The sequence below is a fragment of the Triticum dicoccoides genome, chromosome 7A (assembly GCF_002162155.2).
Source record: "Triticum dicoccoides isolate Atlit2015 ecotype Zavitan chromosome 7A, WEW_v2.0, whole genome shotgun sequence".
In the NCBI taxonomy this organism is placed as follows: Eukaryota; Viridiplantae; Streptophyta; class Magnoliopsida; order Poales; family Poaceae; genus Triticum; species Triticum dicoccoides.
In genome coordinates, this window is record NC_041392.1 from 2,801,625 (window position 1) to 2,825,875 (window position 24,251).

Below are 24,251 nucleotides of genomic sequence, written 5' to 3' on the forward strand. Positions count from 1 at the left end.
ACAAAAGTAGATCCAAGATCATTCCACATGCAACATAAATATAAAAAAACACCGGCATACTCATCTTAAAACAGATTGGTTAATCTTGCTCGTCTGGTTTGCGGGGGAGGTAGGCAGCAAGGTTAGTAGCTATCAGTGGACATTTCAGCTATAAAGGCTGGGGCTGGACAAGGTTGGTCACTCCGACAAGTTTTGGTCGGTGGACCCATTCGGCTACAAGAATTGAAGGGGAGAAGGAGGGCCGATGTGCAGGGGCATGGAGGAGGGTCTAGCAAGATGGGTTCTAAAATAAGAACATCCTGAATTTGGTTATTTCATTTATATTGTGGTTTAGGAGTGAAAAATTACAAACTTTAGCATGAAGAACAATCCTTTCTGTTTCACATCTAGAGGCCACGTTCTTTTTCTGTTTCTGCCTGAAAATAGATGTTGGATGGAATATAGTTGGTTTTAGGGATGAGTATTGCTGTACGTCTTGCATATTTGTGCGTGCCCATTGATTTTCCAACGCAATTCCAACAAACAAAAAATAGGAAAACTCAAAAACAAGATCGGACATATCTGCTTTCCAATTAGATTTTGTCTAATTCTACATATTTGTGAATCTCTTTCTGGAATTTCGCACTAGGATGTTGATATGGATAAAAGCTGCATCATACATAGGTTATACCGTTAGTAGTACCCATAATATGGGCTTACGAAACCAGTCCAACATTATAATACATAAGTTATACCATTATAGCAATAGCCGCAAAATCGCCTTTACAAAATAAGTCCAACATATGCGCAGCATAATGACACAATTTAACCACAATACATTACAACGAAGTTACACACTAGTACCCGGCAGCGGTGCTGCCGGGTGCGGCAAGCCGCACTTCCTACCTAGCTAGTTCAAAGGAAATTGCAGCAATTAGTGGAGGATGAGTCACGAAGGACCAAGAGAATTCAACTACCAACCTATTTTATTTAATCAGTCAATAGCAGGTCAGTTTAGAACATGAGCCAACCTATTAATCAGTCAGTAGCAGGTCAGTTTAGAACAAACACGGAAAATATATGGTTAAAAAGGACAGGATGTTGTCTAAATCCTAGAGCTAAAAGCATAACAAACAAACAAAATAGGTGTCATTGCCTTGAGGAGACTCGCGAATCATTGGGGCATGCCGATGAGGCTGCTGGGCTGGGCTCGGCAGAGGACGCGAACGAGATTCTGTAGCACTAGAGGTGGCATAGCAAACACTTTGGCGGCTAGACTTAATTTGGGGTTAAAAGTTTAAACCTTCACATGCCTCCTTACGACAAATCAAAAAGGTCACTCTTATTAAATAGTACTCTGACGATGTTCATTTTAAAAAAGAAACTTGATCAAACTTGCATAGGTTGGCTTATGACAAGATTAAGTGACCCGTGAGCCACCGAAAGATGCGATCCACTACACCTGTGGGCGTTAACTCGGTGTCTGGCCAAGGTGGGACGCGATCGTGTTAAGCACGCCGATATGAGAGCGTGTTAGTTCTTACAACGACGCTGACCTCCATAATCAACTTGCTCCCACACACTATACACTCACCCACCCACACAAAGCTGCAACGTCCAAGCAAGCAGACTCATGCTACTTAAATTACGACTACTTCGTGGAGACCAAGACTCTTATCTTGGAGCTTACTTCAACAGTGAACCGAGGCTGCTGTGTGAATCAGACTTTATAAGGAGCAAGATGGGTTCTAAATAAGAACTTCCTGAATTTCGATATTTCATTTATATTGTGGTTTAGGGGTGAGAAATTATGAACTTTAGCATGAAGAAGAGTCCTTTCTGTTTCACGTCTAGAGGTCACATTCTTTTTCGAATTTGCTATTTTACAGCTGAGTGTTTTGCAATTCGTTGTCATTCAAATCTTTATCCGTCCGTTCTTGCGCGGAGATTCGTGCCGGTTTTTGTTTTTGTTCAGTCTCGTTTCTTGGTCCGGTTTTGTTGCCGGGCGCGGTTTTCTTTCTGCCCGTTACCGCCGCCCCACGGCCCGGCTCCCATTCTGGTTGCTCTATTTCGATAAGGCCGAGGGCGAGCTCGAGCGGCGCAACAAAGGAGGCGCTTCGTCCCCGGCCATGGCGTTTTTGAGATCTTCCACCGCTCGATCTTGTTTTCGGTTCCCTTACTCTTCAATCCCCGGTGTCGCGGTTTGTTGTTCCTCTCTTTCGCTCTCTCCCGTGTGCTTTTGGTTGCGTCTGGTTCCAGATCTAGGTGAGTTCATGTCGCCCTCCCGCCGCGCCCTGCTGTAGTTGTAGATGCCTGATTTGGTGTCTTCCCGTTGGAGATGGAGATGCATGATTTTGTTGTCTCCCCACGCCCCTGATGTAGTTATAGATGCGTGAAGTTGTTGTCTCCCCGCACCCCTGATGTAGTTGTACATGTGCGATTTTGTTGTCTCCCCGCTGGAGATGGAGATGCATGATTTTATTGTCTCTCCACACCCCTGATGTAGTGGTTGTTTGCCTTGTTTCCCCCAGTCCGAAGTTGGGGGATTATGTATATGCACCCTGTAGGTGCGCGATTCCGCGGCTTTGTGTCCTGCTCTTTTATGTTTTGATGCTTCCTGCTCATGTTTAGTTTCATTTTTGCAGTCCCTGGTTTTACCTCCTGTTTCGTTGTTGTAAATGCAGGTGTTTAGCTTCCTTTTCTGCCATGTTTTTTACCCTATGTGTTTGTCTGATGTTGACTACAAGCAGACATGTAATTTGAGTCCAATTTCAGTGTAATTTCTCCGAGCCCATTCAGTGTAATTTACTGAATATATCGAATGTAATTTGTCTGATGTTGTCCCAGCCCAATTCATGTTTAGCTCTTTTTCAGTGTATGCACAGTGTTATTTTGATCATAATTATAGTGTAATCCCAGTATTTCAATGTAATTTGTCCTAGCCTTACAGTGTAGTTTATCCAATATCTTTCCCGCTGTGTTGTTGAGTGAATTTTACTGTGTTATTTGAGTGTAATCCATCTCATTATTACAGTGCAGTTTGTCCTGGACTTACAGTGTACTTTCACCTAATATTCCAGTGTGGAAATTACAGTGGATTTATAGTGTAATTTGAATGTAGTTGCAGTTTAATTTGTCCCAACTTTACAGTGCAATTTTGTCCCCAGACTTACCCTAATTTTTCCAGTGTGTCATAGTGCAATTACATATCCCAATTTACAGTGCATTTTGTCCCAGACTTACTGTGTAATTTTACCTAATTTTTCCAGTGTGAATTGTCATAGTGTAATTACATTTGATTTATAGTGTAATTTGAATGTCAGTTGCAGTGTAATTTTTATCCCAAGTTTACAGTGCAAGTTTGTCCCCAGACTTACAGTGTATTTTACCTTATTTTTCCAGTGTGTCATAATGTAATTACAGTGTAGTTTATCCCAATTTACAGTGCAATTTGTCACAGACTTACAGTGTAATTTACCTAATTTTTCCACTGTAAATTGTCATAGTGTAATTACAGTGGATTTATAGTGTAATTCAAATATAGTTATAGTGTAATGTCCCAACTTTACATTGTACTTTACCCAATAATCCCAGTGTGATTTGTCATAGGATTTGAGTGGATTTTTACTGTGTAATTTAGGTCAGTTTGCACAGTAATTTTGTCTAGATTTTCAGTGTAATTAAGTCCAGTTTAGCTAGTTTTCACTGTACTTTGCTTGGATCAGTACTGTAGGGCTTTCGAATGTTTTGTGCAGCATAAGTTTTGTTAGCTTTTACTTTTCTATGTATTTTAAACATCTTCCGGAAGTTTTAGCAACTGTATCTCACATTAAGTATGAGTTCTTCCTATGATAGTCTCAGTAGATCCTCTTCAGTTACTGCCCTCATCATGCTCCTCTCATGACACATTTGAAGAGAAGAATGTCAGTGTTAGCGTAATCATGAGCAGCCAAGCGTTTAGAAATAGATGATAGTGTTTGCAACGTCTATCTGCTTGTTTTGTAATTTGTATTTTATTTTTTGCACTGGCTTGTGCTCTCTACTTACTAGGAACTTGCAATGTATTTATCTCAGTTTTTAATTACTGTAGTTTGAATTATAAAATTTCTAGTTGCTTACACTGGAAGTTCCTAGTTGAATTCACTGGGATTTTCTATTTGCAGTGGGATTGTACACTAGAATTTCATAGGTGCTTACACTGTAATAAAACTTGTAAGTACATGCATTTAAAAAACTTGAGTACACTGAAATTTTCAAGTTACCAATAGTAGTATGTACACTGGAAATTACCAGCTAGTTACACTGCAATTTACTGGGATTTACAGTAGTATTCACACTAGTTTTTACATTGTGATGTACACTGGCATTTACATGGATTTTAAAAATGTAAGTACACTGGAAATTACAAGTGACCCACAGTAGTTTTTATACTGGAAATTACCATCAACTTACACTGGAATTTACTGTAACACTTGATTTTACGTCAGGATGTACACTGGAATTTACATTGGGATTTACACTGGAAATTCAGAAGTGCTGTATTTCCATGTTAATTTACATTGTAAATATTCTTGTAAGTTTTCCGAAAACTAAACTGTATTTTCCATTGAACAATTTCAGCATTTCAGTGTAATTTCCATGTTGATGTCAATGTAATTGATCACAAAAATTATGGGATTTGCCCAGAAATACAACTGATGTTGATCTATCTCTTGTAGATGAAGAAAATTCCTCCTGATTTGTTCTTGTGACAGGTGAAGAGAGAAGATGGTGAGCAGTTGGGATAGTTGTTGAATTCCCTCCGATGTTCTTCCTTCTTGTTCCTCGTCAGGTACATCCTCTTCTCCCAAACCCTTCTGATTTATGCTTGATCTCCCTTCTTCTCCTCCCCCCTCGCCCATGGCCGCCTCCATCTTCCCCCTTCTGATTTGCTGTTTTGTGTTGTTAGGTGAGATCTGTTGAGTGGTTTGTGGGAGGGGTTTGGCCCTTTTCATGCGTTGCAAGCTGGGCACGTACTGTGTGGTCCTGAAGATCAAGGGAGTTGGTTCCTGAATTTTTTGGAGTGGCTAGTTGTCCAGCGAACCGGGTCAGATCTTTTCCCTGACCCGTTTTGGCTTCCCATTTTGTGTTGTCGACAGGTGTCAAATGTTCATTTGTCAGAAAATATGAATGTTGTCGAATTGAAAAACAGTCAAATGTCAAATAGACAGTCCCTTCTTTTTTCCGTTTCTGCCTGAAAATAGATGTTTGATGGAATATATAGTTGGTTTTAGGGATGATGTACGTCTCTGCCGTTAGTAGCACCCATAATATCAGCTTACGAAATCAGTCCAACGTTATAATACGTAAGTTATACCATTATAGTAATACCCACAAAATCGGCTTTACAAACTTTACAAAACAAGTCCAATATATGCACATCATAACGACACAATTTATCCACATAATATTACATTACAACAAAGTTACACTTACACACTAGTATCACTACTTGTATAATCGAAAAGGTAGTACAGTGTTGTCGACAAAATAATTAACAAAGGCAGTGGGTTAAGTGTCGTACGCTTGACACGTCGGCAGCTCAAGCATGTGATGCAGCGTTGATGTCTGGACGGTCAACAATGCCCGCGTGCGTTAGCAGCGCCCAAAGGTGGGTCATGAACTCGCCGCCGGTGGCTAGGTGGTCCGCATGGACGTCGGCCTTGTCGGACGGCGCCAGGAAGAGCACCATGTCGGCCCAGAAGCCCGCGAGCTGCTTCCACGGCGGCCGCTCGTTCTCCGACAAGAGCTTGTCTGCCAGGCTGGCTCCAAGGATCAAGATGGACATGTCTTGCTGCACTGCTATGTTGTTGCTGCTGTCCAGCTTTGGCTTTCCCAATTGTACCATCTTTTTGCATCTGTCGGACAATGTTTTGGTTGTACCGAGATGCTCTCGGGCATCTAGAATGACGGCGTCCAGGATCTGCGTGGCCGTGTAGCTGTGGTCGGGCAGCATGTCCGGGACGAAAGCAAGAAGGTAGGCGCAGTAGCTGGACAGTGTGGTTGCAACGAGGCGGCTACTGCAGCGCTGGTCGGGGTTGTCGATGCCCTGGTCTTTTTTCTGGTCTTTTCAAAAACTAGGGAATTATCCATCAAATAGGGTCTACTTTTTGTGAAAATGGGAGTCCTGCCATTTTGCATCCTGTTCTTTGTACCTGCATGCTTCACACAAACTACCTGTTTTGGACATTTAGAAAATGATAAACAAATTTTCTGTACAAAAAAAGTTGAAAACTCTATTTGGAAACATTGTTTGTAATGTCAATATGCACCTATGTGTCTAATTCAGGCACATTCATAATAAACTATGCAACGAATATGACATCACCTTGGCCATTTGACTAGAAAACCATGAATGTCCTTACACGATAACAGGTTATTTTTTTCTTTCAAATTTGTCATGTTGAAAGTTTGGTATTTTTCCTCGGAACTACTAGACATAAAAGGAGTTCGCGCGGGAAGGATTGCGTTTTTCAAACTTGTACTCTTTTCCTTTCATTTTTTTTCTTCCAAAACATGGTCGAAAGCAAGGGGTAGAATCTTTCGAAACTCAAAGTGGTCCTTCCGTACATTGAATACCAAAAGTAAAAAAAGAAAAAGAAAAGGCAACGCTAAAATAGATGAATGTAATTACATCACTAGTTGGAGGTGGTTTGTGACAAAAAAGAAGGAAAAAAAAGAGATCAGGTTGGATGGATTTGGCGGTTAAATCAACAACATAAAACTCCTCCCGCCCCAATCCCATCCCCCTTCTTATCCTCTCCTTCCTTGTCGCCATGGCCGCGGCCACGGGCATGGCTCCCCTCCTCTCCCCCGCCGCCGCCGCCAGTCACTCGCGCATCCCCTCCGCCCTCGCCACCCCCGCTCCTCCGCCCACCCGCCGCGCACGCCCGCGCCCACGCCGTCTCCTCGTGTCTGCTCCGGCGGCCCACTCGGGCTCCGACGGGGCGCCGCCGTCCACGCTCTCCTCCCCCTCCGGCAACGGAAACAAGGGGGCCGGCGCGCTCACCTTCCAGCAGGCCATCCAGCGGCTCCAGGAGTACTGGGCCTCCGTCGGATGCGCCGTCATGCAGTGCAGCAACACCGAGGTACCCCCAAATTTATCCCCTTTCTCTTCTCGTCTTCCCCGCTAGCTACCTGGATAGCTTCACCGGCAACATCAATGGCTGATGGATATGATGATGGTGCTTGATTTGCTGAATCAATCAATGGACCAGGTCGGCGCCGGGACGATGAACCCCCTCACGTTCCTCCGGGTGCTGGGCCCCGAGCCGTGGAACGTCGCGTGAGTACCCTGCATCCACAGCCATCCTCCCCATCTCATCCAACCAAATTCTATGCACATTTGCAAATGCAGTGCGATTCACACAACCGAGTTACTACTGAATACTACTCTAGTAGCAGATGCTTGCAGTTCAGACAATGCATTGGCCCCCATTTCTGATTTTGTTAACGTGGCTCTCCCTGTTGAATTGAAGCTATGTGGAGCCGAGCGTGAGGCCCGACGACAGCCGCTACGGGGACAACCCCAACAGGCTCCAGCGCCACACCCAGTTCCAGGTTACTTCACAACAATGTTCCTTCTTCTTCTTTTGCTTGCTCAGACTGAGACCAATTACTGATTCCTGACCATGCCTTTTGACCAACAACAATAGGTGATTCTCAAGCCTGACCCAGGGAACTCGCAGGATCTCTTCCTGCACAGCCTTTCAGCGTTAGGTATCATCATTACTTCTTCTGAATCTCACATGGCTTAATTCAGCTCTATCCGAAGCAGCATTATCTTTTATTTATTTTCTCAACAAAGGAAGCCAGTGGTTGCTTATAACTGGTGCTTCCTTTAATCTCAGGCATCAATGTTCGTGAACACGACATCCGTTTCGTCGAGGACAACTGGGAGAGCCCTGTAAAGTTCTACCCCTCCTCCCCCCCTTTTTTTTATGGTTCTCCTCATTACTCTTTATGCATGCCGTGCTTTAATCAAATTCCAATAGAACATTACATATGCAGCATACCCACTTTGCCATATTAACCATTTGTTGAAATCAAGCGTTCTGCAGTGCGTTATTTTATTGACTGGTGTTTCTTCCCATCACTGGCAGGTTCTTGGAGCCTGGGGGCTGGGCTGGGAGGTTTGGATGGACGGCATGGAAATCACGCAGTTCACATATTTTCAGCAGGTAAAGCTAACCAGATATGTACAAATCATGTGGCAAACTGGCAGCAAAACAAATCTGCACACATTATGTCCTTCTCTTTAAGGTTGCTGCATATATCCTGCTTGAAGTACCGAAATCCCTTCTAATCTTGGATTTTATTTTATCTTGTTAAAATTTCATCACTGTAGTCTGGAAGCCTCCCCTTGCTGCCAGTTTCTGTCGAAATAACATATGGACTTGAACGTATCCTCATGTCACTTCAGGTAAGTCCAGTAGTGTGGTTGCACATTTTACAACATACGTGTAGAGTGTTAGTACAGTTCAGTTTTTTTTCCCTGGATCTTGCCTCCTTTATCTGTACGCTCATGTGAAAATCCAATTTCTTTCTGACATCATAAAAAATAAATCTAATAGAGCAACCAAATTTCTCTTTTAAGCCCCTCAGTTTTTTACCTCTACTAAGATATTTTCCAACTTACTCTGCTAGGCCATATGCACATTGAAAGAGCTGACCTTACTTTGTTTTAGATGTTCTGACAGGGAGTAGATCATTTCAAAAAGATTCAGTACACCGAAGGAATTACATATGGGGAACTATTCCTTGAGAATGAGTATGTTTCCTCTCCACAGTTTTGGAACTATACATGCTCTGTTTCATTATTCCTGTTCTCATTTTTCCCCTTACCTGTCGTTCTTGTTGTTCCTGTTGAATTAGATGAGTTGACAAGTATCATTGCTCCAGTCTATTACGGATGGGCTTAGATTTCAGGACCTCATTTCTGATTAACTTGTGCAGGAAAGAGATGAGTGCATACTATTTAGAGCATGCAAATGTTGATCACATTCAAAAGCACTTTGATGATTTTGAGGAAGAGGCTCGATCTCTGTTATCACTTGGGCTGCCAATTCCCGCGTATGTTTGACTGATATATTCTTCCTCTTCTTCTGCACTATCTGTGAACTATTAAGAATTGATAAGGTTGTCTTTGATTTGCAATGGATTAGGCATGATCAGGTTCTGAAGGCCTCTCATGCTTTTAATATTCTAGATTCTAGAGGCTTTGTTGGTGTAACTGAGCGTGCAAGGTATTTTGGTCGCATGCGGAGGTATTTCCTTGTTTTCTTTCTCTGCTTTCTCATCATTGATCCTGGAATTTTTTTATCACTACAATAAAATTTACTTATTACCTAACGAACCTCATTGATATGCGCTTGTCTCGGGTTAGCTGCATCCATATTATATTTTTCTTGTTCTAGTGTTTCACCATTCTTTATTCTTGGCTGGTGTTTATCCAGTAATTTCCCTTTTTTAGCTTTTGCATTTAAATCAAAATATAATTCTAATGCTGACTCTTTTTGCGCAGTCTTGCTCGTCAATGTTCTCAGCTTTGGTTGAAAACACGAGAGGAAATTGGTTATCCACTGGGCACTTACCAAGAGGCTAATCTTGTATACCCCCATGTCTCTGAAAAGCTCAGCAGAAAGGTATTTAGTTTGTATTTGCTATGTATTGCTGATTGTGTTATTGTTTAACATATAATGTTGTGAATGTACATGTCCCGACTTCAAACAAACACACCTTCTGACCTTGGACTTTGGTTTCTGTTATTTAGGAAGTGCTGGGGCAGGCACAGGCTTTTGTTCTTGAAATAGGAACAGAAGAGTTGCCGCCCCATGATGTGGTAGAAGCAACTGAACAAGTAAGTTTCTATTTCAACATTGTTTTGCATCCTAGTGTAAAACAACACAGTTATACTTGCTGAATATTTAAGTTATGATTCTGTCCTTTTGATCTTCTCCAGCTTGAGAAATATCTAGTTCAAATACTCGGGAAGCGTAGACTGAGCCATGGGAAGGTGCACTCATATGGGACACCACGGAGATTAGCAGTATACCTACCATCTTGACTCTTCTATCTTACATCTAATTTCTCAACCAGCTTTCAATGGATTAGCGGTATATCCAGGGGCAGAGTGTTTGAACTTCTGATGCTTTGAGACAAAAATAAGCTTGATGAAATATGATATCTTGTGAAAAGTGCATGATGGAGAAACATGAAATCAGTCAGTAGGGTTAGCTGTCCTTTCCTTAGTAGCAACTAAACTGTAGACATAGTTATAAATATATCTATATTTTTTGTGTTGTTTGGAAATTAATAGAAAATTTATATGCTTTAAGAACACGGCATCTCTTAGAGATATCTTGGTAGACATCTTTTACTAAATATGTTTGTTTTGTGCTGCTATACAAGTTTCAGCTTTATTTTGCAGGTTGTTGTTGAAAATCTAAGTCTGAAGCAAATGGAGGAAGAGGTTGAGTTACGCGGTCCGCCAGTTACAAAGGCATTTGACCAAGAGGGAAAACCCACTAAGGTTAGCTATCCAACGAGAAGCTGGACCTATCCCTGGTATCCTTCTGTTGCGTATTCCTTGGGTTTCTCTGGTTATCTGCCCTGTTTTTAATATTTCTCCATTCTATTTAGGCTGAGTAGGGATAATGTTTTGGAAGTCTTTTTCTCTGTTCTAATTCAGGAATATTTTTCTCTGTTCATTTTCAGGCTGCTGAGGGGTTTTGTCGGAAAAATAATGTTCCCTTAGATTCCTTATACAGAAAAGTTGACGGTATGCAACTCATGCTTTTGCCTTCAGAAAGTTGGTTGCTCACTTCGAGTTCTATATTTTGTTTTTCTGAAATTTTCATTTCTGTGGCATATTAGCATTTGTGTGTAGTTTATTGGGAAGGGATTTCTAGATTTCATCTCTCTTTCTTATTTCTGCTTGATCTACCTTGGAACCGATGATCCAAAGGTCCTTCGTTGTTCCCATGAGGGATTTCTAGCACAATGTTAGGTTCAACTCTCAATTCTTATTCTGCATAAACTATTTCGTACCAAACAACTGGGGTACTATTTTTATTAGATTAATCCAATTCACCAACACAAATTGTAGGCCTTGTAACTTCACTCTACTTAATGAAAAGATGTGCAAACACGCTTGTTGCATTCTCTAAAAACAGCATGTTCACTCTGATTTACTGTATGGCTACATTGAGACTCTCCACTGAACTACATGTTTGAATCGTTTCCTGTTCTATGAAGAGGTCTGAACTTTGTTGAGCTTATTCTTTTCCAGGTAAAACAGAGTATATATATGCCTGTGTCAAAGAGTCTGCACGATACGCTGATGAGGTTAGTTTTTATCCTGCATATTTTTTACAGAATTATATCAGGAAATGCAGTAAGTAGGGCCTTTGGTTGTTGATAAAAGCATATGATTCCTTGACATTTCATTCACCAACAGCATTTGCAAGAGAATTTAAAATTTGTTCCTTGGTTCTGGGGGGTTAGAGGAATGAGCTTTTGGGTGGTGGGAATGAGAATGATTACCTGTCTGAATTTCTCTGTGGTACCTGCCTGTATTTCTTGTCAAGAAATCGGCCTGATTATGTTGACTTGTTTAACAACTTTTGGAAAATTTTCTAGATTAAGCAAATTATAGGTACTCCATCACCCTACATTATTTATGATTTGTCAAGGAGCAAACTCCACAGTTCACAATAAACTTAGTGACATGTCCTGTGCTGCCGCATTAGTATTTTGTCGGATGAGAAACTATAATTGGCTATTTATGATTGGTGATAATTTAAATCTGGTGCTCAGCACGCTCTGCGGTGCAGTGTTCAGCATCTAGCACGCTAGAATGCATACTGTACTTCCTGGCTTCCATTTTCTCTGCCCCTGTTCAACAACTGTAGCATGTGAATTGCAGGTCCTATCTGAAGATTTACCTACTATTATATCTGGTATTTCATTCCCCAAGTCAATGCACTGGAACTCAAATGTACGTGTAGATCACATTACAGGTTTAATTTTTCCGCATACTATTTAAGTTTCTATTCTGTAACATTTTGGGGGACATTACACTTGCAGATTGTGTTTAGTCGCCCTGTACGCTGGATCATGGCACTTCATGGAGATCTTGTGGTGCCATTTTCTTTTGCTGGCATCTCAAGGTAATATTTTGGTGTGTGATACACTTAATTTATATTTTTGAAGTGTGATGATATGCAAAAAACCTTGATGGAAGAAAAGCCCTGTGTCTTTTGTTATATTTTTTTTTCATATGAAGTTTATAACCACCATGATTTCCTATGGAACAGCGGGAGCCAGTCATGTGGCCTTCGTAACTCCTCTTTGGCGAATTTTAAGGTACAGATTGGCTTATCATGTGTATAGTTTATTTTGTACTCCAGTTCTGACTTCTATTTTGACATAAATATTGCTGTGTAAACTGTCAAGTATCATATCAAGTTACCCACATTGTATTGCCAAGATCGATATTGAAAGGCTGTAGTTCCATTTCCCTTGACCTCGATAATTCAATTCAATGAAATGCCCCTTATCGAAAAAAAGTTGCATTTCCCTTTTCAGGGTAATAATATCCGTCTGGCTCTTGTAGCAGACAAAAACCATGTTAATTACAGTAAAATCTTATCAGTTACTAATGTTCTTGACAGAATCGTCCTCTTTATTGAGAAAAAAATGCCATCTTATTTTCTGTAGAGGGATTTCACTCTTTGGTGTGCGACAGATTGACAGTCGTGCTTGCTATATCCAATGTTCAGGTGGAAACCGCAGAATCATATTTGCACACGGTGGAAAAAGCTGGCATCGTGATTGATATGCAGGTTAGATAAGAAGATTTAAGGCTTTCACACACTGTTGTATAAGGTTGGAACGAATGTCCTTTTGGGGGTTTTCATAGCAGAAAGTTATAATTTTCTCCACAATCTGTCTCACTTGAGAATATTTCTGCCTTGGGCTAGCCTGTTTAACCTACAGAAAACAGGGAAATACAGAATTACCCCATTAATACTTTTAGTTAATTAGTATTTCAGGTTTCATTGTGCCTCAGTTTTTATATAATACTACTGCAGGAGCGCAAAGCAAAAATCTTAAGTGACTCTAGTATACTGGCTAAAGGAGTTGATGGGGATTTCATTGCACCTGATAGCTTGCTGCAGGAGGTAGATTTTTTTTTTTGCATATGTTTTTGGTTGAAACTGGAAGTTATCCTGAAACATTTGAAACCACAACTCAGGTTGTCAATCTTGTCGAGGCGCCTGTGCCCATTCTTGGTCGATATGATGATTCCTTCCTAGAACTTCCGAAAGATGTATTAACAACGGTATGCTCAGATTTGGATAGCGATGCCTATAAACTACACTAAATTCTGTTGGTTCTGATGATAATATGCATGTTTTCAAATAAAAATTACTGATCTGAAAGGAATTCTCTCATAATATGCATGTTTTCTAATGGAAATCATAACTACAGGTTATGCAGAAACACCAGAGGTATTTTCCTGTAACCTCCAAGTCTACAGGCGATCTGCTACCATATTTTATTACCGTGAGATGATTTCTGCACTTCTATATACTTTACAGTTGGTTAGTGATTAGTCTTTGTTCTAATTCAGCATTTGTTGTTAGGTTGCTAATGGTTCTATTAGTGAAGAAGTGGTCCGTAAAGGCAATGAAGCTGTACTCAGGTTATGCAAAGGCCCAATGAAGATTTTCTGAATCATTATTTTACTGTGCAAATTTTCATTTTAGAGCCAAAGTTTTGGCATGAACAAATAGTAGCACAGTCAAGTTACTAGCACTATTTTTGAATTGTTTTTCATCTTGGCCTCTGCCTTTTTTTTATTCGCAAAGAGAACTTTAGACAAATATACATTCTGAATTGGCATACAAATACAGGGCAAGGTATGAGGATGCTAAGTTCTTTTACAAGATGGATACACAAAAGAATTTGTCTGAATTCCGAGGCCAGCTGAAGAGCATTCTCTTTCATGTGAGTTGTGCTGAAATTTCCTTGGATTCTTGTGTTCTGCTTATTCTTATTTTATCTGCACCACATTGAATAGGAAAAACTTGGTACAATGCTCGACAAAATGGCGCGTGTTGAAAATGTTGTTGCAGAGTTGACCCGTGTTCTCAGGATAAATGAAGGGATGATCCCAGTTGTCAAAGATGCAGCTGCATTGGCTATGTCAGATCTTTCCACTTCAATTGTTACGGAATTTACTTCACTTGCTGGAATTATGGCACGCCATTATGCTTTAAGGGATGGTCTTCCAGAAGAGGTACTTTTGTTGCCAACTCTTAAGAGGGAAAGTTAAGCCGGTCCTCAACTTTGGCTGAGCAAATTTTCGTGTCAAAGATTGCAGAAGCACTGTTTGAGATAACACTTCCAAGGTTCTCTGGCGATGTTTTACCAAAAACAGAAGTTGGCATAGTCCTTGCGGTTGCTGATAGGTACTTCCTACACATATATTGACATCGTTAAACAGATGCTAAACTGAAAATAAAATAAAATGTTGCTATATTCGAGTCATAGCCCACTATTTAGAACTATGATATTCGGAGAACCTTGCTTCTGCTAATGATTTTTTTTCACAGATTGGACAGCCTAGTGGGTCTGTTTGGAGCTGGATGTCAGCCAAGTTCTTCGAACGATCCATTTGGACTGAGAAGGATCTCTTATGGATTGGTAAGGGGAGCTGAAACTGTAAATATCATTACATATATAATATTTTTTATACAGGTACAAGTATTAGTTGATAATATATTTTATACAGGTTCAAATATTGGTTGAGAATAAGAAGAACTTTGACCTCACGAAGGCCTTGACCTTGGTGGCACAGGTGCAGCCTATAAGAATAGACAATGACGTTATAAATGAGGTCAGTATATATTTCAGATCATCACTATGTTACTATGTTCATATGAGTACATGGTTTTTGACAACTCTGATCAAATTTATTCTTAGGTAGTGCAATTTGTAACACGGAGACTGGAACAACTTTTGGTATGTATCTCCTTGACCTGTAATGACAATAGAGTTATTACTTATTACACATAAGGCTGTTCTTCTCCGAGATTCTTGTATTCTACCCTCTTGGGATGTACTGAGAAAGAAATATAAGATACCCCCTCTGTTCCATACTACACTAGAACTTTGCGTAATTCTTGTTGTGGTTTTAGTTCAGATGAAGTACATAGACTATATGTGAGTAAATTTCATGTCTTTTGAAATGACTCGTTTGTTCCTCATTTTTCATCAGGTGGATGAGGGAATTAACTATGAAATAGTTCGGTCGGTGCTTATGGAGCGTGCGAACTGCCCTTATCTGGCATCACAAACGGCAGCTGAAGTAAGAAATTATAGTTTTCAAGTTTTATGTGCTTAGCACCTCTGCTGAAATTTGTGGAAGCATCCTGGGTTTGTGGTGATGGTCTTGCTATGTGGAAACTTGCAGATGGAAGCATTTTCAAGAACTGAAGATTTCCCAAAAATTGTTGAGGCGTATTCCAGGCCAGTTCGAATTATACGTGGGAAGCAAATCGAGTCTGCTTGGGAGGTACTGGCTGTTTTTACGTAGACACGTGCCATCACAATTGAGTAACAAACTCAGAGCGCAGCTTGAATTAGGAGCTAAGCTTGCTGCTGTAGCATCTACTGACGACTTGCCTCACCATGAATGCAAATATGCAGGTTGACACAAGCGTATTCGAGAAGGACGAAGAAAAAGCCTTGTGGAGCGCCTATTTGGAGGCTGTCGACAAGATCCATCCTGGTAACAGAAGACTATATTCATTTCTCAAAGCGACATGTATCAGGTCCACACAGTTCATACAGCTCACCTCTGCGCTATTCTGTTCACCGCTCTTGCAGGTGTTGACGTCAAAACCTTCGTCGAGGCCTCCCTGCTTCTGATACAGCCTTTGGAAGATTTCTTCAACAATGTTTTTGTCATGGCGGTGAGAGTAGAAACTCTTTGTTTTCCAGATCTATTGTGATTCATATCATTTTACCGTTTGACGGTGTGTAGATGCACATGTGACTTTGCTGATTAACCTTTGTTTGTATCTCGTGATGGCGCCCATTGGACAGGAAGATGAGAAGATCCGCAACAACCGGCTGGCACTGCTACAAAAGGTTGCGAGTTTGACGAAGGGGATAGCCGACCTCTCGGCTTTACCAGGGTTTTAGTTAGCCTTGAAGCGAGCTGAGAGCGTGCGTCCCATTTTTGAGCTGGTGTCATTAAGTTGGAGCCATTTTTTTGTACTTTTGTTACTGGTCATTCATCTGGTGGAAACTTACTGGGAGAAGAATGAGAATGTAACTACAAGGGATCGTCTTTGATTGGAGGGTATCAGTTATGAGGTGTAACTACAAGACGAACCAATAGACAAAATGAGGTGTTGTTTATGCTAGTTGTTAAATGCATTTTCTTCTTCTGTGTTGTGTTGCTGACATTATCTGGGGTTGTCTTTGATTGGAGGATGGTGACCCAGAGAAAATTTATTTGGCATTCATTTAGATCTTACCAATTTCAAGCAGATCGGGCGGGCGCTCCTTGATGTTGAGATTTGTTAGCCGATGTATAACTTTGTTAGAAGAAGATTGAAACATTTGCAGCTAGCCTTCCTTCCTTTTGTCTGTTGGTTCCTGATCACTTTGGTTAATCTTGTAGCAAAAAATATCAGTTAGCTTTTGCCGGGTTGTTGTAGTTGTACTATAATCCGGGTCAGTAACATACGTAGTTGTTTTAGTAAGGGCACCTATGTATGTATGTTTGTACTCCTATGTATTAAACCAAAATGTTGCTGAATTCTTCCGGCAACAATGTCTGATGTGACTTGCTTTTTACCCGTGTATGATATGGTTGCGTTAAGTAAACTGAACCAAAGCCACTAGCTAATGTCAGACGGAACACGAGTATTGCAAGTGCAGTAAAAGAAGGAAAAACATGTTCAGCCTTTCCTTTATTTTCGGTTGAAGGTTGTTCAAACGACTCTCAAGAAATAAACAATTTTCATCTAAAAGAATAAACAATTTTAAAGAAAAATCATGATTTCACACTCTTAGAGCAAATTAATCTATACCAAACTACGAGTAAATACATTTCAGAACAGCTGACTGAATATCATCGGGTCCAAATTGCTTTTTATTCAGAGTTTGAAAAATCTTGAACAAAAAAATAGGGCAAGCTAGAGACTGAATTCGATGTTCGAAAAGTAACTGAGAGCTCTGTTTTACTGAACAAATAAAGCTGGGTGATGGAGATGAAGACCGTAGAAAGCATCAAAACATTATTGGAACACAAATTACAACTGGAAATAACATCTAGTGACTAAAAACTCGGATGTTTCTGCAGGCACTTTCTCTGGAACTCATTCATGTCTTCTCTTTTTATATCATCATCAGCGGAGTGCTCCCAGGAAATTCAGACTGAGAATGAGACACAGCCCGCACTGCATGGAAATATGAACGGAAACTCTGTCATTCAATTCATGGAGCAAACTTACTCATATCTTGAATAAAGTAAAAATTATAGTACAAAGCAAGGACAAGGTAAGTAACTCATATCTTGAATGCATCGAACCTTTATTCAGTTGACCGTTCAGCAAGCCATCACGGCACACAGAATTTGGTGGTCCCTGTATGGCCTTGTGGCAAACAAATTCCACACAGGCGGTTGCCCATCTGGGGTCCATGAATGAAGCTCAACCACCTTTTCAGCACTAGAATTGTTTGGACGCCCAATAACAATCAGCCGGTCACCACACGCTCGGAAACCCATGTCCCAGCCATTTTTGTTCTTAGACTGTACAGGCAATTTCCCAAGAGTGATCCACTTGTTTTCCAGCTTATCATACTGCTTCAAATCATTATTCTCACTGTAATCAGCCGCATAAAGCTCATTGTTCACAACTGCAATGCGCGGAGGAGCACCCTGGCTTGTCTCGTTGAGCCCCTGAGACATGTTGTCGATGACCCTCCATGACCGCCGGTTCAGGTCATACTCCTCACCGCATGTCAATAGCTCGCGGCTACTGCTATTACCACCGATCACATAGAACCTGCCATCCATGAACGCACCAGAGCATCCGTGCCTAGCCCTATTCATGCTGGGAAGGGGTGTCAAAGTATGTGTCTCGGAGTCATACATCTCTGCGGAGCTGGATACATTAGGAGAAGAATCAACGCCTCCCACGACATATGCCTTCTCACCGACACTTGCTGACCCAAACCAGTACCGCGGGGTGTTCATCTCATCCGCCAGCCATGTCCATGAATTGGTAAGGATGCTGTATCTCAAGGCAGCCCTTTCACTCCCAAACACCAGCAGCTCGGTTCCTACAGCGAGCGACTCCCAGATGAATTTGCTTTCAGGCGGTGGCATGTTGGGCACTTGGATCCAGCGCCCAGTGGACGGGTCATAAGCCTCCCACTCCGGAGGATAATTACCGCAAGAGAGGTAGAGCCAGTGCTCTGTGACCCCATTGTTGCGACGCAGGCGGTAGATGTCCCCGTTGCGAACCACGGAATTGAAATCACGGTTGAGGGAGGCGATGGCTCCATATTCCCATCTGGAGAGGCGGTGGAGGCAATAAATGAAGAGGTCACGACCTATCACACCAATCATATTGCTCCATGACACCTCTCCCCCTCCTGAGAAAAGTCGACAAATTAATAATTGACGGGTAATAACTTGTCACCTGAAGCCTGATGGCAAATTGTCTCTGTCAGAAAAGTATACCTGGAAGTGGAACATCCATCGGGCAGGAAGTGGACTCCGGTGACCTTGCTGATATCCTGCAGATTACAACAACCATTTGAACAGTTAATTTAGGTAGAAGAATTGAAGAGTTACGACAACCATGTAGCTCGGCGCTGGCACTACCTTTTATCACCATGGGAACCAGAATCCACCAGTTGCACGTCAATTATAGGATTGCTCGGATGATTACTAACTACGCCGATCCTCGAGACAAACTGCAGATCAGCAGCTGCACCCCCAAATTTTGCGGACACCTCTCTAAGGCGTGGCATATGCTCGATGCTGATTAATGCAGTACCATGTCGATATTGTTTCAATATCTTGTCACAGTCTGAATAAATGACAAGTCGTTGGTCCATTCGGGGGATGGAACTGAAAACGAGCCTGAGCTTCCAGAGATTAGGCATTGCGCCCGCCTCAAATTTTAGCCAAGCTATTCCACTCATGAACCTCAGCTTCAAGTACTTGAGAGCTGTGAATCCAGCAGCCGTGCCAAAGATTATCTTCATATTAGGTGACGTCTCCACATACAACGACAGAGCAGTGAGGGCAGGCAAACCTCTAAGAATATCAACATCATTTACTGATAGTCCATCCACTGTAATCTTCAGAATGCATAGGTTGCCAAGTTGTTTCTTCCACCTATACATTTCGCAAAATATGACGGGGCTGTGCCGTGAGACCTCAAATCTCTCGAGAAGGTGGGCAGCCCTATCTAAAACCCACAAAAATCTTGCTTTTGAAGCGTCACCATAGCTAACCACTTTTACAGTTCTCAAGTTGTCATGTTCATACATTAAATAATCCAGAGCACACATGCTTCTCTTCAGATGGTCGGAATCAGAAGAAGGCGGTGTAGAAATGCAAAGATCCTGCAGGTGGTTCGGCTTGCAAAGGCTGAGATCGTCACCAACAGACCAATCCAGCAGATTTGTGTCAGGAGGAAGACTGAGGTGCAACAAGCGTGGGAGATATATCATGTCCCATGGAACATAAGTGCCTCTTGGTGTATCCATAACATCCAGTGTTTCCAAACACTGCAGCCCTCTCATACGGTTTGGAAGTTTTATGCAGACATCACAAACAATCTTCAGATATCTCAGATGGAACAGTTCTGATACTCTAGAGAGGTCTATGGACTGGTCTTGGTTACCGTGACGATGACTGGACAGCTGAAGGTTTAGAACACGAACAAGCTTGAACTCTCCAATGCAAGGCATACACTCTGATAGTCCAAAAAATCCAAGTGACCGTACTTGTGACTTTCTGATGTTTGCTGGAATCTTGGCATATTTTGCATCACCAAGTTGGAGAGACAGTCGACGGACCTTATGAGACAGTGCCAAATTCTTTCGATTGTGATCTACTACCACAATGAAATTCTCTTCAGCAGACTTGTGGGCAATAAGATCATGCACCATGGCATGAACTGTGCAGGACACCACCTCATTGTTGAAGTTGATAGACACAGGTTGGATGAATCTTCTATCAACAAGTTCATCGAAATAAATTCCTGCAACTTCTTCCATATTCTGCCCTTCACTTGCAGCAAGAAACCCTTCAGCCACCCATTGCCTGACCAGCTCTTGTTTCAAGATTATGGAGCCCTCTAGATACATACTAAGATGGAGCAGGCATGTCTTGAGGTAAAGAGGAAGGCTGTTGTAGCTGAGGTTCAGTACTTGTCTCGTTCTTTCTGAAGTTGAATTTGATGACAAACAAGACACTAACGAATCTTGTATGTGCGTCAATAAATCCACTGATACAGAAGGCTGGTTTGCTAGCAGACTTGCTATGCTGATGGTGGCTAGCGGCAAACCACCACATATTTCTACAATTTGGCTTGAAACTTGTTTCAATTCTTCAGGACAGTCACTTTCAGAGCCAAAAATCCTGCCAAAGAATAGCTTCCTTGAGTGATCATCATCCAAAGGATTCATCTCAAAAACTTGTTCTGGGTCATCGCAGCAACATGCTAATGCAACATCTTCAATCTGTGTAGTTGTTATTATCCTGCTTCCTTGACTACACTTGGGGAAAAGCTGATTAATAACATCCCATGCTGATGTATCCCACAAATCATCAACAACAACTAGATACCTGCATATCAAGAATGCACGCATGTCACATTTATGTGTCAGGCTAACAGTAACAACCTGAAGTTATGTATCAACCAGAAGTTACTTGAAGAGTTAAACTAATGGCCATTGAATCGACAGGCTTACTGAAGCTTTTCTAGCTTACTGAATCGAGGTTTTCTAGAATACTGTAAAGCTAGTCTGAAAAACATCCTTTCAGAAACTGACTTATTTTTGTGAAAAACGAAAAGAGCAACCTGTAGGGAAATAATATAATATACAGTGATTCCTGATATAGACAATTCCTGATATTGTAGACAATTCCTGGTATACTGATGCATACAACTAGTACATGCTATTTGGATGTGGAAAATAAAGTACCTTTTGCCATGTAGACAATTGCTGATATTTTCAGCAGTAATGCGAAGTTCATCAGAAGCGTCTTGGCTTGCTTGGGGCTGCTTCCGCTGGAATTGTGATAGCATGTCTCGGAAAAGCCTCTTCATATCAGGCTTTTTGGACACCCGGACGAAAGCCCGGCAATGGAATTTCCTCCCAATTTTATTAAACAACACTTTGGCAAGCATTGTTTTACCAAGACATCCAAATCCATGAATAGACACCACCTTGAGCTGCTGATCCGCGTCGTTAGCCAGAGAGTTAATAAACTTGCTCATCCGACCATCAATTACTAGGCCGGAACAAGTTTTCTCACAAGGCAGTGGCGGCATTGGCATTATAGGCCCAATGGCTGAAAATCTATGTGTTGCCGAGGTGCTACAACAATGGAGCTGGTACCTCTCGTACCGTCGCATCACCTCCCGGGCATAGATCCTGAATTCTGATACCTTTTCAACCATCTGCTGGTACCACTTGAGCTTCCTGGGAGCACGAATGACATCAACACGAATGCTTTTGGAGATAACATGTCCTGACACATCAGGAGCTGCATATCCAATCTGTTTCTGCCACTTGAGTCTCTTGGGAATCTTAACATGAGTCATCTTGTGGTCAGATTTGTTGCCAAGAGACTCAGGGGGCACAAAGTTGTCAATGCAATCTTGGATGTCATAAGATAACTCCCGTGCTTCTTTCATCCAGCACTTGGCCGCCAGGGGAGGGTCCTCCACCTCTAACAGATCTTCAAGGCATGCACCTATTTCTTCAAGATCATCTTTGAGGAGGTGCGACATATCATTGCCCCCCTTGGTCAGCTTGCATCCATTAGGACCTAGCATCATGTCAAGCTTCTTAAGAAGGGGTCTCATGGCACCCAGAGAAACACTGCTACTGGCATCCATCTCTCTGCCTCTACCTCCTATTGAAACATCTAAAAAAACACAGACGAGAAAAAATGGTTTAATTTACACAATGGATGTTGCATGTAATACATAACTACCAGTACATGTCACACTCACATCTGTTTATATTCACATATCTGACATTCAGAAAAGCCAAATTATATCGATTTTGTACTTTACACTTCACTCATCATATCCACCAACACATTTAAATTGCGGAACAAACAAGTTGCTTATACTCCCTCCATTTTTGTATACAAAGCCACTATGAAAAATACATTTTACATCTATACAAGGCCACCAACATTAATCGAGGTAAATATTAATGATGTTTCCTCGTAGTAGTAACCCATGGCTTAATTACTAGCATGCACGTAGTGGATGATAATGACAAACTCACCTACTTCCTCTCTCACGGCCACTCAATTTCCTGTAATGTACATTTATTTTTATCTTGATACATGTACTTTGAGTTTGTAAAGCACACATTTATTTTTATCTTGATACCTATAATTTGAGTTTGTGGCCTTGTATATAGGAATAGAGGGAGTAGTTTTTTTGTTGTTAAAGAGTATACTTTATTGAATCGAAATGAAGCATCGAAGATTCAAGCACAATGAGCACACACCCGTTGTCTGCATGGCTAGGACAGCCATAACCAACACACACACACACACACACAAAGAACACATGCAAAGAGAAAGTTCATAAAAGATAGAATCAGCCCTGTCTATTCAACCAGTTTGGCTGACGATTCACTCGTAGAACATGTGGATGAGGTATATAATCTTGTATCCAACCCGTTGTGGTCATGTTTTATTTATATTTTTAGTTTTGTTTGGTACTTGATGACTTTAAATTGTTTTCATGTTTAATAAAATTGGTTGTGTGCATCTTCTGATCCAGAGGCCAGGTTACTCCCCTTTTCGGAAACAACAATTACTCTGTAATATAAGGCCAGCAAATTTGGGATTACCTAACTAGCTTGCACACATTGCTATGCCATTGTGATGTCCAGCCAGGTCTCATCTAGTGTTATTATGGTTTTGCTAACCTATGCTTGCACTAGTGCACAACTGTGGAGGGCCTGGTGGTCTCGTCGGCGGCACCTCTGATCAGATCTGTTCTGACCGGTGTAGCCAACAGTGGTGGTCATCTCTTCCGTCAGAGGTGGTCGCCCTGAGGCTGGGTGCTCGGATCTCGGGATCCGTCATCTGGCACCAGCTGCGAGTCAGGGAGACATAGTTGCCGGTGAAAACCGAGCCGGCGGCGGGCGATGGCGGCGTTCCACGTCGTTACCTTGATGAAGGCATCGTCATGTGGCTACCGTCGACCCACTCGTATTGCTCCGGGGGAAACCCTAGTATCTGGTGTTCCAGACCGGACGATGGCGGCACTGCGGTGTCGTTTCTCTCTTGGGAGCGTCGTTTTGTGGAGCAGCGCTAGAAGTCAGAGGCAGGAGGTGGAGCGGCTTCGTCTTGCACGGAGCTTCGGTGGAGATATCAAGTCATGCCTGATCGACAGGTGCTACGCTTGGTCATGCCTGGTCGGCAGGTGCTACGCATGACAGATCCTCCAAGGGCTTCAAGCTGTGTCGGCTGGTGGTACGTGGCAGCATGGCGCTGAGGTATTTCAGTGGAGACCGCGACGTGTACAGCTGTTTGCGCGCAGGGAGGAGGTGCCGTTGGGCGTCGTGGTGGCGTCGACGATAGCTGGACCGAGCAAGGTTGATGCATCAGTACAGTTCTGAAGATGGAGTGGTGGCAGTTGGCGGCGGCAGCCTCTGAGAGCACGCCGGACCAGTGTGTGCCCCAGACCCGGCAAGTGGCTAGGTTGGGGTCTCAGGTCTTAGATGTTAGGCTTGGCTGCGATGTCTGTTTGGTATTAGGCCTAGGCTATCTGCGCCCCTTCATCAACTGGATAGGTGTAGCGACAGTTTGTTACTTAGACGGCGGCTTTAGTCTTACTGTTGTATGACTTTATAATGTCTTGTGAGAATAATTAATAAAGTAGCCGTATGCATCGCCCAAATGCAAAGGCCGGGGTCATCCTCCTTTTTCAAAA

The 24,251-nt window shown here is 42.0% G+C and overlaps 2 protein-coding genes and 1 long non-coding RNA gene across 4 annotated transcripts in view; 2 read left to right on the forward strand and 1 right to left on the reverse strand.

Annotated features, from left to right (window-relative positions):
* Positions 1–1,968: 1,968 nt before the first annotated feature.
* On the forward strand, positions 1,969–5,203 carry LOC119330598. Its single transcript, XR_005160168.1, has 2 exons — positions 1,969–4,810; positions 4,928–5,203. It is a non-coding gene; the product is annotated as an uncharacterized LOC119330598 (long non-coding RNA).
* A 1,576-nt stretch (positions 5,204–6,779) lies between these two features.
* Positions 6,780–16,483, forward strand: LOC119329868 (glycine--tRNA ligase, chloroplastic/mitochondrial 2-like). The gene is made up of 35 exons (XM_037602963.1): positions 6,780–7,106; positions 7,236–7,303; positions 7,497–7,578; positions 7,674–7,737; positions 7,869–7,924; positions 8,121–8,198; positions 8,366–8,440; positions 8,718–8,788; positions 8,974–9,090; positions 9,183–9,284; positions 9,542–9,662; positions 9,791–9,877; positions 9,980–10,066; positions 10,448–10,549; positions 10,735–10,798; positions 11,309–11,364; positions 11,945–12,016; positions 12,106–12,188; positions 12,336–12,384; positions 12,801–12,863; positions 13,113–13,202; positions 13,277–13,363; positions 13,513–13,587; positions 13,668–13,726; positions 13,938–14,031; positions 14,105–14,323; positions 14,401–14,495; positions 14,640–14,730; positions 14,819–14,923; positions 15,010–15,048; positions 15,305–15,394; positions 15,500–15,601; positions 15,736–15,817; positions 15,916–16,001; positions 16,135–16,483. The coding sequence occupies exons 1-35, from the start codon at positions 6,795–6,797 to the stop codon at positions 16,231–16,233; spliced, it is 3,222 nt and encodes a 1,073-aa protein (XP_037458860.1). The 5' UTR covers positions 6,780–6,794; the 3' UTR covers positions 16,234–16,483.
* Positions 16,484–17,179: 696 nt separating this feature from the next.
* The window catches only part of LOC119334356 (disease resistance protein RGA5-like), a 14,091-nt gene continuing 7,019 nt past the window's right edge, over positions 17,180–24,251 (reverse strand). The window contains exons 2-6 of one of the 2 annotated variants that reach the window (XM_037606940.1): positions 21,268–22,216; positions 18,932–20,908; positions 18,788–18,843; positions 17,630–18,699; positions 17,180–17,498 (exon numbers count right to left, since the gene is read on the reverse strand). In XM_037606940.1, coding sequence (XP_037462837.1) covers positions 17,648–18,699; positions 18,788–18,843; positions 18,932–20,908; positions 21,268–22,216 — 4,034 coding nt within the window. In that variant the 3' untranslated portion in view covers positions 17,180–17,498; positions 17,630–17,647. Of the gene's footprint in view, positions 17,499–17,607; positions 18,700–18,787; positions 18,844–18,931; positions 20,909–21,267; positions 22,217–24,251 lie in introns of both variants that reach the window. The other variant, XM_037606939.1, reaches the window with a different exon arrangement.